This window comes from Rhinolophus sinicus, chromosome 18 (assembly GCF_057876585.1).
Source record: "Rhinolophus sinicus isolate RSI-liver-muscle chromosome 18, RSI-T2T, whole genome shotgun sequence".
NCBI lineage: Eukaryota > Metazoa > Chordata > Mammalia > Chiroptera > Rhinolophidae > Rhinolophus > Rhinolophus sinicus.
The window spans coordinates 29,142-45,015 of record NC_142518.1 but is presented as its reverse complement, the minus strand read 5'-3'; the positions used below and the strand labels follow the sequence as shown (position 1 = coordinate 45,015).

Below are 15,874 nucleotides of genomic sequence, written 5' to 3'. Positions count from 1 at the left end.
TGGCTTACTGTCCCCGAGAAGCTAAAGATATTACGAAACTCAAAACACTGATTAGTCCTTGCATTCATACAGCAAAGAAAAATGGGAGGAAGGAGGCAGGATTTGATTTTTTTTAATAACACTCCTGAATTAAACAATTCCTGTTGATCCGTTCCTGACACAAATCCGGGGTCCTTGTAGGATTAGAGCGAGAGCACGGTCGTTATGTTAGACACTTGCTATGAGACGTGGTCCTTCGTCTCAAATTGACATCCTGAGCTCCGAGCTCCGTGGGGAGAGCACATGGAGCAGAGGCGGGGGCTGGCGCAGCCAGCAGGATGGGCCCCTGGATTTCAGGGGCCGTCGTTAAACAACAGCATCCTGGCAGCAAACGCATAAGCAGATTTTCTTTCAGAAAATGACGATTTCAATCCCAAAGAGAACACATTCCAGCGCACATTAAGTAGTCTTTTTCATGAGTGACCTAAGAAAACCTCACGTCTGATGCCCTTCCATTTACGAGGAATATTCCAGAAACCGAGCTACACAGAAATTCCTAGGAACCCTAAGGGGTGTGAGATAAAAAGTGGGTGGGACCCATCCTGTGTCTGAGAACTTGAGCCACCTGCTCTAGAAAGCTGTGTGCAAAATGAGGCATTTCTGTGACCTTTGCACTGCTGGGCGTGGGAAGAGAGCCAAGGCCTCTAGGATGATGCCAAGTCTCCCAGAGGAGTAGGGACTCCACGGGAGCTGTCGTTTGGACCCCTGGGGGCAGCAGGGGTGGGTGTCACTTGTACTTGTGGGGTTTTATCCTGTGGAGGTGCCTGAGCCAAGACCAAGAGGCCAACCCACTGAAAAAACAATAGATTACTTCCGTTTCCCAAGAGAAGCCCACAGGGCCATGTTTGCAGAAACGTGACGCCACAGCGTGTCCCTGGGGACAGGACGAACAGGGTAGGATTGGCTAATCTGAAGAATCCCGGCAGGCTCTGAGTGACACAGCTGGCCTCCTGTCACCTGGTCGCTGCCCCGGGGGACGGGGTGTAGGGAATGCTAGACTGGTGTGTGTTGGGTGACACAGTGGTTGGTGTGCATGTGACGGGTGTTCCCAAGGAAATGGCTTTCATCTTAGCAGCCAGCCTGCCCTGGGAGGGGCGTCTCTCCCGGGTGTGGCAGGGCCCCAGACGCACAGGAAGTAGGAAGGTATGGTCAGTGTCATCGGCACTGTGATGAAGCATGGATGCCTAATAGACGATGGTGTCTAAGAAAGACCGTGATGAGGGGAGGGGAGCCATGGCCAGTAACACCCACTGTGGCCTGGGGAGAAAGGGAAGACTTGTGGGGTGGCCGAGCGGCCGCAGGCAGGACCACGCCCATGGCGGCCTGATGTCACCCCGAGTAGCAGGTGGCCCCACTTCTGGTGGAGGAAGGAGGGGGCCTGTGGACCTCTGTCACGGTGGCCGTATGACAGAGCAGGTGCCACACACCTGGGACGCTGTGAGGACGTGTGGACGGCAGCAGACCAGCATGGACACGACACCTGTGCCCCACACCTGTGTCCCAGGAGGCCTCTGGGAAGGGGGAGCGCGTGTGCTCAGCCCCATTTCTGCTCCTCTTTGTAACCAGCTCCCAAATGTCAGAAGAAACGACAGCCAGCAAGGCCCCGGGAAGCCTGCTGGTCGTGGGAACGGAACAACCTTCACTTCACCAGAGTTAGAAAGGGTGGTTCTGTTATTTAAAAAAGATTTCTACCCGTTCAGTCCTATCAAACAACGTGGTTTCATCCAGGGCTTCAAGCAGCTGACGGGGTGTCGCTGCACTGCTTTCAGGAGCCCCCAGGTAAGGGGACACCTCTGAGCCGGCCGTGGGCAACCAGAGCACGGCCAGAGCCCTGCAATTCCAGGTGACACTTCCCTAGAAGCCACGATCGCTTAACCATCTTTAATCATCATCAGGGAATCGCACCCCCAGAGATGCTGAGAACGGTGAGGCCAGGGGCCGCCAATGGGGCACTTCCGTCAGGGAGGACGCTCGGGGACCCTGCTGGGGCTGACGGACCCCATGCTCGCCATGTGTGGCCAAGAGCTGAAGCCGGGGCCAGGGCACGGCCCGCGTGCTGAGCCTGAGAAGGACACGGTCAGCAAAGCAGCTTCTCGTTGAGTCTTATGACGTCGTGGACGAACGTGTCGGCACCGATGAAGTCCCCCGCGATGATGTTGGTGCAGCGTGTGCCGGGCCCCGGGCTCTGCTCCCGGACCCACGCGCTCAGGTAGGGCAGGCTGGGCAGCGTCAGCTTCCTGAGGGACTGCGACGGGTGCGCCAGGATGTACTCCAGGTTCTCCGTCAGGTTGATGCCGGCCACAAACAGCCCGCCTGAAACAAGGGGGAGGGATGCGCGGTGTGTCGCTGCCCGCCTGCAACACGTCACCGCCTGCCGCCGTCTGGCAGCACGGGCTCCACACGGGTCACATTCGTCTTGCTTCCCCTCACAGAGGACAGCGGGCGGGCATGTCCCCGAAGAGGCCCACGTCCCAGTCCCCGTGTGGTGGACAGAATGGAGGCCCCCAACCATGTCTGTGTCCACCTGTGACTGTGACCTTACACGGCAAATGGACTTTGAGATGCGATTAAATTAAGATGGGGACCCCCTCCTGAGATGGGGGATCATCCTGGATTCCGTGGGTAAATCCTAAATGGAATGACAGGGGTCCTTATAAGGGAGGCAGGAGGGAGACCTGAAGACAGAACTGGAAGGTGAAGCGGTGACGCAATGGGGGGTGGGGAGTGAGTGCTGTGATGTGGGGCCACGAGTCCAGGAACGCGGGAGCCTCTGCAGGCTGGAAAAGGCGAGCAGGCAGGGTGTCCCCAGGAGCGTCCCGAAGGAACCAGCCCTGGGGACCCTTCACGTTAGCCCCATGGGACAACGCATTTCTGACTTCTGCCCTCGGAACTATGGGAGAAGACAGCTCTTGCTTTAGCCGCCAGGTTTGTGCTATTTCTCACAACAGGAGACTCATCCACAGACTTTGTCAGCAGTGGTTTTCAAGTGGAGTCCCCAGAGTCATGAGAATACCTGCTGACGAAATGAGGGGCAGGGCCTGGGAGGCCCAGTGTCCACCGACACAGCCACGGGCCTTTGACCATGGAAATAAAATACTTAAACCACGGACTCTGTTAACAATAATAGACATGGAGCCCCTTTGACATGGAGTCGGACCTGCCCTCCCAGAGGACAGCCTGGCACATCTGACGCCTCAAACCTGTGGATGTTAAAGCAGGACAAAGTCACCTCAGGACGGGGCCTTAGCAGCCTGGTGTCCCAAAGAGCTGTTTGCAAAGACAACAAGAAAGCAGGTGTCATGGCTAATGGACTGATGCCTCTGGGCTGAAAATTAAAAACACTGTTTAGCATCAGCGTCATCTGCACCAATAGCAACACCTTCCTTCTGTGATGTCACTGTCCCCTCCCTTTGTCATAAACACCCCTGCCCTTTGTGTCCCCATCGGAACACTGTCTGGGCCTCTGCCTGAGTCAGTGCTTCCCGAATAGCTATTCTCATGGATCTCAGATAAACGCTGGTCGCCTCTCGCTTTGAAAGGCCTCTCACAGGTAGGTGAGCAGCTCCATAATCCAGACGTCTCCTTTCTTCAAGCCAACACTCACATTAGAGCAATAACACCACCGGCCTCACAGCCATAAACAAGAAGGGACTTACCTGGCATGTTTGCCAGGAAAGGGCTGATTTCCTTAAGGAAAGTAACAAACCAGGAAGCCTCAGGAGGAGAACAGAATGGGAAACACACAGGCTGTGGGCACCATCGGTTGGGAGGCTGCATGCGCACACATGTGCACACACAAGTCCACATGCATACATGTGTATACACACCTGTACACGTGCACATACATACACGTGTTGGTACGTGTGTACGTGTACACACTTGCACACAGTAATACGTGCGTGTGCACACAGCTATATACAGGAGTACCTCGATGTTCGAACATCTGTGTTGACAAACATTTTGGTTTACGAACGCCGTAAACCCAGAAGCAACTGCTTCCGTGTTCAAACACGCCTCAGACGTCGAATATGTCACGTGGCTTCCGCTGAGGGCAAGATCCTGAGGCCCAGCGTCGGCTGTTTTCGAACATTTCAGAACGTGAATGGTTTTCCAGAACGGATTACGTTAGAAAACCGAGGTACCACTGTTGCACTGCTTTTAAATCTCTCGCTTCACGCCCAAAGCGAGCGTGGGGCCCAAGAGCCGTGTGTGACCCGCGTCTCGGGCAGGAACGTGCACCCACCTGGGCGGCCGCAGCTCTTCATGTGCTCCAGGTAGCGGACCAGCTTCTCCGGCTTCACCTGGTCCCCCCACCAGTAGGGAATTGCCGGCCACAGCTCCCGGTGTCGCTTCACGGTGCCCTCGTCCTCGTAGGACAGGATGACCTGGTGGCCCCGCGCCCACAGCTGGCGCAGTGTTGGCAGCTCCTGCAAGGGGAGCAGTTGTCGGGGTGCACGTGAGGGAGTGACGGAAGGAGACATTGGGGTGTGTGTGAGAGGACACATTGGGGTGTCTGTGGGGGGACAGTGATGGGGGCAGGGCAGCCTCCATGTCAGTGTCACGGTGTTTGGATTGTCACAAGGACAGACGTGCCCTGACGCAGGGTCCCACACCGTTGGTGATCAGGGAAAGTCACCCAGTGTCCTGTGCTACACGTGAAGGGACCAGCACTGCTGTCCGTCTCAGGCTTGAAGTTAAGTTTCCCACCTCCCTCGTCCTTCCTCTGTGACGTCTCCAGTGACACTCGGAATGGCTGCTGCACCCCCCAGGCAGCGTCTCCCCCATGTGCCCTGTTGGAGACGCGAGTGAGTGTGTGTCCCTAAGCTTAAGGCAGCACTGTGATCTATATTGTAGCCCAAATCTCTGAGGTACCAGGTCTCTTCTCCTGACCTTACAGGAGGTCACTGGACAAACTCCAAACAGATGGGTTGAAATAATTTGATGTAAACTCAAGCTAGATGGTCATGGATTTACCTGGAGACTAAAGGAGGGCACATGCCAGCCACTACCAGCAAACGGAGAAAAGTACCTACTTGATTAAACCACACGTTGCGTTACAGGCTGAACTGTGTCCCCTAAAATTCACAGGCTGGAGCCCTGACCCCCCCAAACCTCAGAATGGGGCTGTATTTGCAGACGGGTCTGTAAAGAGGGGACTAAGGTGACACGAGGTCACTAGGGTGGGCCCTGCTCCAACAGGACTGTGTCCTTATAAGGAGAGGAGATGAGGACACAGACACACACAGAGGGCACTCAGCATGTACTTAGGGAATCAGATGCTGTGGCAACCTCTAAATGGGAGTCAAGTGTGACCCAAGGTCAAGAGAAGCATCTAGAAGACCCTGGTACTGGCACCAGAATTATGTCAGCATCACGCACGGCAGACCCAAGTGAGCAGCTGGGGCCTGTGGTACAATCCCACCCCACCCCTGCCCCCACCTCGGACAGGGATCGGGGAGGCCATGCCCGTCTCACCCCTCGGGGACACAGCATGTCCCCAAAGATGTTCTTGATGCAGGTGGCCAGGTACTCGTGAAGGTCGTCTGTCATCCCCTCGAAGTCCCTGCACGCCAGGATGACCACCTCCCGGGGGTGCTTCTCCAGCCACTCAGAGATCTCCGTGAGCGTGTCCTGGGCAGGGACAGGAGGACGAGTCAGGGACCCACTTTCACAAACATCCATGCGGCCTGTAGGAGCCAGGGGTGAGGTGCGGGCTCAGGAGCACAGGATGGTCAGGAACTCCAAATGACTGACTGCTGGAGGCCAGCCGTGACCCGCCGGGCACGGCAGTGGGTGTCCTCCCCCCTTAGGAGACGCCGCGTCCCCCCAGGAGCGGCCGAGGGTGCCCATCGCTGCCCGAGCCCTCGCCGGCCGTACCCTGCCCCGCCCCCACCTACCTCCACCAGCACGCTCGTGTACACCATGTGGACGAAGTGCAGGTTCTTCTCGGAGCCCTGCAGCATGTGTGCGACACGCAGGTCCAGGTACCGCACACCGGCGTCCAGCTGCTCCGTGACACTCAGCACCTAAGGACAGAGGACGGGTGTGTCTGCCAGGAAGGCTGGCAGCTCCCACCTTGTCTCAGCGCCACCTACTGGTGGCTGGGAGGTCGGTGAGCTGCCCAGCATGGGCCGTGTCATCTGATGTCACCTCAGCAGTGATTGGTGCCTGCCAGGGCTCGGGCAGCCACTCGGGCCTTGCTGTTGGGACCGGCTATCAGGGGACACTGGCCAGGGGAGCCACAGATCGTACATGGGGGGCCCTGTCCTGGGAAGCAGCCAGGCCGGCCCTGTCCCTGCAGCCAATGCCCCTGAGCCCTGACACTGGACTCAGGACGTCCCTGCAGGGTCTCCCTCGCCCTCCTTGTGCCGTCACCAGGACCCCAGAGGGGCCTCCGGGCCTCAGCAGCACGAGGAAAGGCGAGACGGAATGCAGGCGGACTGGAGGGAAGAAAAGGCCCTACTGTGCGCCCACTGATGGCGCAAAAGCAAAGCTAATACAACAGAGAGAAGTAGGAGAAAGTGAAGTGCTCCCTCACCCCGAGTGCTGGTGTGAAAGGAGAAAAGCAATACAAAGATAGAAAACGGGAAGGAAAATGGTACTTTCCTTCTTCCCAAATGATTAAAAAAGCAAAAGGTAATATTAACATGAAAAAGGAATATGGCGCTATGCTCCCTATGGAAAATAATAATCGAAAAAGAATTAATGTAAAAACAAAATAAAGAACATGGAACTGTACCCTGTACACAAAATAATAACGGGAAAAACAAACAATAATATGAAATTGAAGGGAAAGAACATGGCACTACGTCCTGGACATATCAATACAGAAAGTAAAAAAATTATCTCAACATTAAAACGTTGAAGAAACGGTGCTGTGCTGTCTACACAAACTAATGATGGGAAACCAAGAATGTGAAAATAATTTTTCCACCCTGTGGGCCATGCAGGGAGCTCGGGCTGCTCCTCCCCTGTTGCCAGTGGAGAAAAGAGGCCCACTGTGTGCACGGCGGGCCCACTATGTGCACGGCGGGCCCACTATGTGCACGGCGGGCCCACTATGTGCACAGCGAGCCTACTGTGTGGACAGAGGGGCCTTGGGAGGCTCAGCCCTTGGCCAGCGGCCTGAGTTCCAGAGACACAGATGCCTTGTGAGGACACGTCCCGCTGCACCTTGGGGCCGGATGTGCCTCTGATCTAAAAGGCACAGTGAAATTTGCACACAACGCTGTGGCCCACGGCTGACCCTGCTTAGATCTGGGGACACAACCCACAGAGGCAGGACAGCGTCCCCAGCATTTTCCCCAGGTTTTTGTTACAAAATTGAGGGCACCCCGCTGTTCCCTGAGCCAGCTGCCTGGGCGTATTACATATTAAGCACCTTTTGATGACGGGATATTTCACAGAAAAATCACTTTCAGCCAATTGGTAGACGCACCGCAATGGCTGCACTGGATGTGTAAGTACAAAGCCGTGGTTATTTCCTCCGCGGATTCTACGGAGGCTTCCAGCCCGTTCTGCACACCCCCCTCCCCAGATCCCCTCGTTGCCCCAGCCCTGCGGGACCCAGCATAGCACCACTCTTCCCTCCTAACAGGAGTTAGGAATGTGGTTTCCCAACGTTCCAGACCTCGCTTTCCACCCTGGCAGTGGGCCAGCCACCTGGGTGACTGACACTCAGAGCAGAGCAATTACAAAGGGCAGAGCTGGGATGAGCAGAAAATCCGGAAGACAGGGCCCCCAGCGGAGGCTGCGGAAAGGGCTAGGGGTCGGCGGCTCCCAGGTGGGGCCTGCGTGGGTGCCACCTCCGGGCCCCAGGCCACAGCCGGCCAGGCGTCCCCACCCCAGCCGGAGCGACTCTGGGAGGCCCCTTGTCTGCGGCCCCCAAGGGCCACCCCTCCGGCTGGTCACCAGGCCCTACAATCGCCTGCACACACGGGAGAGGGGCTCTGGGTGAGGGGTGACGGGCAAACCCAAAGGATAAAGGGGAGACTTAATTCTCCCGGCCAGAAAATACCAGAGGAGACACTGCCCTCACCCACCCTCTGAGCATTTACTGGAGAAAATGTGTCAGTGACGGTTCTTTCTGCCTTTTCCAAATGGGCCTGAATCCTGAACAAGCCTCTGGCCAGGCTCACAGCTCAGGTGCTTCCTGCAGGTCTTGGGGCGTCAGAAACGTGACAGGATGGAAACGCCTGTCACCGTCTCCTGGGAGGACAGGCCCTGACTCCAAGTACAAGGGTGACACTCTTCCCACCTCTGTGACACACATGCCATCCTGGTGTCATTCTAATGTGATAATACACCGTGTTCTTTCTCTGCCCCCTCTGTGGGGTGGCGCTCTGGGCTGGGAGGTTTGTTTTCAATTCTATTTCCCCAAAGGATTAGGGCGCCACTGGCCCAGGTGGGGACGCTGACCGGAAGCAGCTCCAGAGCCCAGGGCCCCTTACCTGGGTGACGGACCACTTGAGCACGACGGGCTGCAGGATACACGGCAGGGCCTTGGCCAGAAGCCGCAGCAGCCGGGACTCCTTGTGGGAGATGGGGGATTTCTTATTCAGGCAGTACGTCATCGTGTCATGGCTCCCTGCAAGCAACGAGGGCACAGCCACCGTCAGCCCTCCATCCGCTGTGTGCCAGGAGCTGCACACCGGACACACCGAGGACACGCAGAGGACACGCACAACACCGGGCACCGATGGTGGCCTCGAAGTACAGGTCCACCCAGAAGCTGCTGATGGGACCTGATGTGGAAACAGGGTCCCAGCAGATGGGACTGAGTGAGGGGTCTGAGGTGAGGTCATCCTGGATCAGGGGACCTGAACCCAATGACAGTGTCCTCATCAGAGACAGGAGAGGAGGGACACAGACACAGAGGAGACACCACGTGGAGATGGAGGCAGAGATGGGAGGGACGCGGCCACCAGCCCGGGGACACCTGGAGCCCCCAGGAGCTGGAAGGGGCAGGAGGGACCCCATGTTCCTGGGCTCGTGGCCCCTGCCTCCATCTTCAAAGCTGTGTCTGCCCCCTGTCCTGGGGCAGCGAGGGCACAGAGCCCCGCAGGCCCGACCCTGGGCCGCCAGGCTGTGCGGAGCACAGGGCAGCTCCCAGGCAGAGGCAGGGGGGCCGGGAGTCGGGGGCAGGACGCTCGCCCAGGCGGGAGGGGCCGGAGCCTCTGTCACGCTGCTTCCTGTGCCCTCAGCCCCCCCTCCCTCCTGTCCACTCGTCCAGTGGACCAACTTTCCTCCCAGCTGGACGGCCTGCAGGCCCTGCCGAGGGGGCCCAGACCCACCCCCCGCCAGGCCTGGAGCTGCGGTGCGTGGACCCACGTCCTGGGTGGGGAGCAATCCTGGGCCCTTCTCTGTGTGGGGCCCTGCGGACCTGGCACGTGCTGTCCTGCGGTGTCCCCAGCCGTTTCCACAGCGGGAGCACGGGCAGACACAGAGCGTGGGCACGTGACGCTGAGCCTCTGAGGGCCCCTGGGGTAGGTCTGGAGCCCCCGTCCCACACGCAAAGGGCCAGGCGGGCACCACAGCTGTCACCTCTCATGGAGGGTGGGGCAGGCGGCACAAAGTTGTCAAGGAAACAAGCCAAACACGAGAAACTTTGCAGAAAGCAAACGTCCCACTGAAAGCAGTGCTTTCTGTTTGTCTGAAGGGCCCATGAAGGAGAGATGGGCCACGACCATTAGTGGCAGCACAGGGCATCACGGTGGCCAAGGAAATGCTGGCATCGCAGCTGAAGTGACAACAGCCAGAGGCACCTTCACCTCCATAATGTTCGCAGTGGCTGTTGGCAGGCAGGGGGCCCAGCGCACATGCCGTGGTGGCCGGGTGGCCATCTCTCCAGTGTCCCGGGCACGGACGCCTCTTCTTGGAACTGCCCACCCGCTCTGGTCACTGTGTGTCCCATCTGCACTGAGACGTCTGTCCAGTGGCAACCACGGTAGTGTTTTTGCAACAAAAATGGCCTCAAGTCAAAGATTCTTCAGTTTGATCAGAAAGTCCCAGAACCACATAGCGAGTCCTTCTTCTGGGGCCGACCCAACTTTGGACCGTCCAGGTGTCGTGGGCAGAAGACGCTCAGCACAGCTCGGCCGAGAGTGATAAACACGGAGGTGAGGGGCCTGAACTTCCAGGGGGTCCGCAAAGGAGGGACGGGCTGGCTGCGGCAGCCCCCCGAGTCCCCTGCACTGTCATGTCTGCCCGACGTGTCTCCTGGGGTCACCATGCGCCTCCCAGACCGAACCCGAGTAAAGCAGAGAAGGGAGGACTCTCGTGTACGTGTGTGTATGTACATGTGGCTGTGAGAGTGCATGTTATGTGTGAGCATGGGTGTATGTGTAAGTATGTGTGACTGTCCGCATGTGTGACTGGGCATGTGTGTGTGCAGTGTGAGCATGTGTACGTGTGTGAGCATATGCATGTGTGTATGCGTGCATCTGTGTGCGTGTGTGCACATGTGTGCATGTGTGCACATGTGTGTGTGTTGCATGTATACACACACGTGTGCTTCTTGGCTCTCCCCACCCTCAGGAGCCTCCCTGCAGCCCACACCCCGCGGGGACACACAGCTGTCACCTGGGATGGAGAGGTGCTGCAGTGGGACGTCCCACAGCGAGGGGCACAGCGCCGACATCCAGTCTGCGTTTGGGTTCGTGCTGCCCGACAGGCGTGGGTACTTGCCTGCCTCGCTCAGCTGCACGCCCATCAGAGGCGAAGCCATGGGACCTGAGGAGGGAAATGAGGTTGTGGAGACTTAACATAGGGGCGCACGGAACACGTGCTCCTGGTGGCACAGGGCTCGTGGCTTTGAGGACAAAGAACAACAGGCTTCCTTCCAGGGGTGACGGGTGGTCAGGAGTGTGGGGGACAGTGGGGGTGAGAGAGACAGAGAATGACAGAGACAGAGAGAGGAAATGGAGACTACAAAGGAGATATATATGACCAGAGAATTTATCCAAAAGAGAGAGAGAGACAGAGACAGAGACAGAGAGAAATAGAGAGACAGAGAGACAGAGAAACAGTGAGACAGGGACAGAGAGAGAGAGAGATGCAGAATGAGAGAGAGAGAGAGGAAAGGCAGACACAGAGAGAAAGAGGACAGACGGGGGACAGGCAGACAGACACAGAGACCCAGGAGCCCAAGGGGCTTCCCCAGGGTGGCTGGAGCGCGGGTGCCGCCTGCAGCAGCCTCTCATCCTCGGGTCATGCACTAACCACCCCTGCCCCCCCCCCCCGACTGTGGGAAGGAGCTCAGAGGTGAGTCTGTGGGGGGGGGGTGGCACCGTGGGACCCCAAGTCCCACCGATCGCCCCCACGGAGTTCAGAGCTCGGCCCGTGTCCGGCTGTTTGCTCTGTGGCGGGAACTCCGCCTGCGAAAGGCCCCCAGACGGGCGCGGGCCGCTCCCTTAGAAGCACTGGCTGCCAGGGCGAGGGCTGGGGCCAGGTCCCAGGTCGTCGTCAGGGCGGCAGTGCCGTCTCCTGCGCTGACTGCAGGGCAGGTGGACACCCGTTCATCCCCCGATAAGCAAGCCAGGTGAGCGCGCTGCCGGCCGGGCCTCGGGGAACGGAGGCCGCAGACGGTGCGCCCACGGCGGTCCGTGGGGGCCGCGGGCAGGACCTGATCCCACCCCCAGGTCCATCTGACACGAACGGCCGTCTGTCTGTCATCACGACGGTGGCACTCGGGAAGTGCCCGGGGCAGCGCACAAACGGCAGCCAGACGGCGGGTGAGTCCGAATGCCCCGCTGCCCTGGCCGGTGAGACACGGCCGGCTCCCCCTGTGCCCCGCGGGGAGGCTCCTTCCGTCCCACCTGGCACGTGCGGCTGGTGACTGGTGCGTGTCAGACGCTCAGGACATAGTTCTTCGGTGAATACACGGACGGACGGACGGACGGACGCGCGCAGCCGGGGAACCCGCCGAGGGTCCCGCCGGGACCTCCCAGCGCCCCCAACACCCACCCAGCGGCCGGCGGCGCCCGAAGGCCCTGGCCAGCGCGTGAGGACCGGGGCCGCGGTGGGTCTCCAGGTCCTTCCCCTGCCCATCCCGCCGCGGTCGGAGACCCGGAGCCCAGCCGGGCTGCCCAGCAGTGCCGAGCCCGGGAGTCTCCCCGCTTCTGGCCACGGACGCGAATCCCTCCGCGCCTCCCGCAGCCCCGTCAGCTGCTGGCTGCGGGTGGGCAGAGCCTGAGGGACAGCAGAGCGGGACCTGCCCCGTGCGGGAACGCGCTGGTCCTGCGGGTCTCGGGGACTGTGTCCCCACAGACGCGGGCACTCACCTCCGGCCGCCGCGGCAGCGTCTCCCGCAGTTTCCGCCAGCGGCTCCACCTCCGCTCTCCTCCCTCCCTCCTTCCCTCCCGAGACTCAGACGCTTCCCAAAACATTCAGGCCACGCGATTGGCCGCCGCCGGGACACCCACACTTGCGTCAGGGAGCCGCCTCCCAGGACACGCCTGTCCCCAGCCAGGGCCGGCGTCAGGCTGCAAGCCCAACTCCGGAGCAGGACGCCGCTGCGGGGACAGCACTGCCTGTGGGAAGCGGGGCTCCCGGTCGTCACACCCTCCAGTCTGTGGGGAAGAGACTCTCAGGGGGAATGCAGGGTGCCCTGTCCACCGACGTGCGGTCAGTGGTCAGAGAACAGGGACATGCGGACGCCCTGACAGTGACCATGGGTCAGTGGCATGCCTGACCCTCTGACCGCTCTCCATTCTTGTGGTCACTCTGGGCCCAGGCCGGAGCAAACTGGACTTTCATCCCAGACCTCAGGTTGTGCCGTCTCTGCGGCCCCCAGGCCTGTGACCTCCGAGCCGTGGGTCAGCACCCTGAGCCGCTGAGCTGAGCCCTTTACTGAAGTGTCCAGCCCTCTGCAGCCCTGACTGCCCTTGTCCCGGACCCACCCAGGCGGTCACCTCAGGGGGTGGAAGTGGATTTCCATGGCGCATCCACTCCTGCGTACCTGCCTAGCCCTGCTGCTGACCTGTCTGAGCTGCAGGTGGCCTGGGGGCCAGCCCTTCTTTTACTGGGCACCACTCTTTCCTCTCTCTGTGCAACTCCGGCCCCATCTGCCTCCTCCCCGCTTCCCCCATCTCCCCTGCGCCCTCCCCCTCTGACACCTCCCAGATAAAGCCCCTCACTGGCCTCCTGCCTTCCGCTCTGTGCCCTCCATGCCAGGGCCCCAGGTCAAATGGGACCTCCAACCTTGACAACCCCTGAGGTCCCAGTGCCTGCAGAACAGACCCCCCCCCCCTCCTGTCTGGGAGGGCTTTCTGACAGCTGCCTTTCACTCACCTTCCCCAGGTAAGGTCTTCTGCACAACAGACACTCACCTTGGACTTGTGACCTCTGGGATTGTAGGAGAATAAACCTGTTATTGTAGCCACCACATTTGTGGGCGCCCTCCCCTCTATGTCACCCCATTGGGGGCGCCCTCCCCTCTATGTCACCCCATTGGGGGTGCCCTCCCCTCCTATATCCTCACCCCACCGTGGGCGCCCTCCCCTGCATGTCCTCACCCCACTGTAGGCGCCCTCCCCTCTGTGCCATCCCCTCCTACCCCCCCCAGGCAGCCCCTCCCACCCCGCGCCTCCCCCCCCACAACCCCCCAGCCTCAGTACCCAGCCCTATCCCCACTCCTCCTTCTTCACCTCTGTCTGACCTGGCCTCTCAGTCATTCCTGAGGCGTTATTTCCAAATCCAGGAACAGCTCCCCTGCGTCTCCCATCCCTGCTTCCTGACCTTGCCCATGACCCTATCCCTGCCTGCCTCAGTTCCTGTAAGGCAATCAGGGTGTCAGGGCCTTCCCACCGTTCTCCCCAGGTCACCAGCCTGGAGCCCCAGCCTTGGGTTCCCAACACATGACCCACCAGTGACCAGCAGACTAACCCGTCCCTCGCCTGTGGCCCGGGCAGCAGGATGTTGGCCTGACCCTTGTGGGGTGCACGTCAGGTGCAGCTGAGGGGCCGCTGGCATGATCCCCAGGCACTGCCCCGCCCTGTGGAAACGCACAAGTCTCACAAGAGGTGCTTGAGTTCAGTGAGTTTGCTCGGATCTCTGTTGGCAGCTTTGCACAGGATGTTTCAGACCCTCCCCAGCTGGCAAAAGGGGACCAGTGCTTTGTCCCTGACTTCCGGCCTCAGAGGGCTCTTCTGCCCCCTTCCGAGAGTTCCCGTGACAGTGAAGAGCCCTCAGGGCTGCTGGCCGCCTGCCCATCAGCCTGGGCTGACCCTGGAGGACACTTGAGCGAAGGTCACTTGAGTGGAGGTCACTTGAGCGGAGGTCACTGAGGAGGAAGGATGGGGTGACCTGCAGGGGTGTGGGGGTGGGAGCGGAGGTCACTGAGGAGGGAGGATGGGCTGACCTGCAGGGGTGTCGGGGTGGGAGCGGAGGTCACTGAGGATGGTGGGTTGAGCTGCAGAGAAATCCATTACCATCAGCATAACCTCCAAGTGTCAACTGAAAGGACTGAGGGTAAACCAGGCATTGGTTTGGGACCAGGTTGCCCCGTGTGTTCTTGTTCTATAAGTTTATGCATGTTACGTGGCATGGGTAGTACTTTTTTGTTTCTTACGTTTAGAATGAGAAAAAATACCGTGAAAATACGTGGACACCGTCCTTAAGGCGTGGAAGCAGTCATCTCTGCTGCCATCTGCTGTGGGTGTTGGGAATGACACCTGATTGCGCGTCAGCAGGAAAATATCTTCTCTGCTGCCATCTCGTGGTCATCATGGGAATCACACCTGAGCGGAAGTCAGGAAACGCTCTTCATTCCAAAGGCTTCTGAGCCAAGGTGTCAGACCCAGGGCTGTGCCCCAGGTGCAGTCATCTGTGCCCTGGCAGCTGCCTGCAGGAATGTAGAGTCCTGGAGGTGAAACCCAGCACTGGGCTTTGCATACCTGAATTAACTACCTTCCCTTACCTGGCTCTTACCTATGCTGCCTTATGCCACCCTCCTCTCTGGCTCCTGACCTTCCCCAGAGCCGTTTTTAAACTCCCAGTGTGCTTAGAGAGCCTCTGTAAGTCACCACAACTGGGGGCAGTGGGGTGCAAACCAAAGATTTATTTTTCGTGTAAGAGAGGCAGCCCAGGAGGACCACTCAGAGGGAACCCAGGTCTGAGACCCGAAAGCCTGGGTATGGAAAGGCCACAGGGAGGCCTGCAGGGACAAGACTGTAGCCCCCAGGGAGAGCTGGGGAGGCAGGCTGTGGTGGGATCCCAGGCTGTGGCCTGGGCGCTGGGGCTGAAGGGGCTTTGGGGCCTCCACTCCAGGTGCAGCATTTGCAGGGGGAGCTGAACACCAGGCTCCTGGTGGTAATGGAGGGGGGGCTCTTCTTGGCGCTGTGTGCAGGTTCTTGGTGTCTCGAGCGAAGAATTGAACGAGACACACAAATAAAGTGGTTAAAGAGTAGTTTATTAGAAGAGATAATACACGCCAAAGAAGTAGGACTGTACCCAGGCAGAAAGTAGTGGCTCAAGGGCCATTATTAGAAGGGACAGCCCACTCCAAAGAGTTTGAATGGAGCCCTGTGGGGACAGAGCCCCGGGGAGCAGTTTCCAGGCTCTCGGCCTCATGTGGAAAGGTGCTGGCTCGGGTAGTAGATGGTCATCAGCTGTGACTAGTTGGCCACCAGCTGTAACCAGTGAGCCACTGGCCACGGATATAACTGTCGCGGCTGCGCTGGGGGTTGGTTGGCAGAGACGCAGACGGCAGGTAGCGGATCATGTGGCTCCTGCTTCCTGTGTCTCCAACCCAGTCGCCAGCGAGAATATAGCGGTGTGACTCCCCTACCTATGGCTCCGTGGGTGTTCCTTTTTGGCCTCACTTTGTACTGCGTTC

General features: G+C 59.2%; 1 protein-coding gene across 8 annotated transcripts; it reads right to left on the bottom strand.

Moving 5' to 3' along the window:
- Nucleotides 1–1,905: 1,905 nt before the first annotated feature.
- On the bottom strand, nucleotides 1,906–13,984 carry PLCXD1 (phosphatidylinositol specific phospholipase C X domain containing 1). Of its 8 annotated transcripts, none has more exons than XM_074323896.2 (9): nucleotides 13,905–13,950; nucleotides 13,686–13,811; nucleotides 13,368–13,383; nucleotides 10,621–10,770; nucleotides 8,490–8,626; nucleotides 5,937–6,065; nucleotides 5,515–5,670; nucleotides 4,283–4,466; nucleotides 1,906–2,352 (listed from the first exon to the last, which is right to left on the bottom strand). In XM_074323896.2, exons 2-9 carry the CDS (start codon nucleotides 13,710–13,712, stop codon nucleotides 2,117–2,119), a joined length of 1,035 nt encoding a protein of 344 aa, XP_074179997.2. In that variant the 5' UTR covers nucleotides 13,713–13,811; nucleotides 13,905–13,950; the 3' UTR covers nucleotides 1,906–2,116. The 8 variants fall into 8 exon arrangements, with proteins under 8 accessions (XP_074179997.2, XP_074180001.2, XP_074180000.2 ...); XM_074323900.2 differs by having other exon boundaries at nucleotides 13,330–13,383; nucleotides 13,905–13,936; XM_074323899.2 differs by having other exon boundaries at nucleotides 13,330–13,383; nucleotides 13,697–13,811; nucleotides 13,905–13,935.
- Between the last annotated feature and the right edge of the window lie 1,890 nt (nucleotides 13,985–15,874).

Bases quoted from the DNA above. Each gene is read 5' to 3' on its own strand.
- PLCXD1 (XM_074323903.2), bottom strand. From the start codon at position 12,087: ATGGGCAGGGGAAGGACCTGGAGACCCACCGCGGCCCCGGTCCTCACG. The intron at 8,627-10,620 runs GTGACAGCTGTG...CGTTGCTTGCAG, and splicing joins GCAGCACCTCTCCATCCCAG to GGAGCCATGACACGATGACG. The intron at 6,066-8,489 runs GTAAGGGGCCCT...CTCTGTCCTTAG, and splicing joins TCAAGTGGTCCGTCACCCAG to GTGCTGAGTGTCACGGAGCA.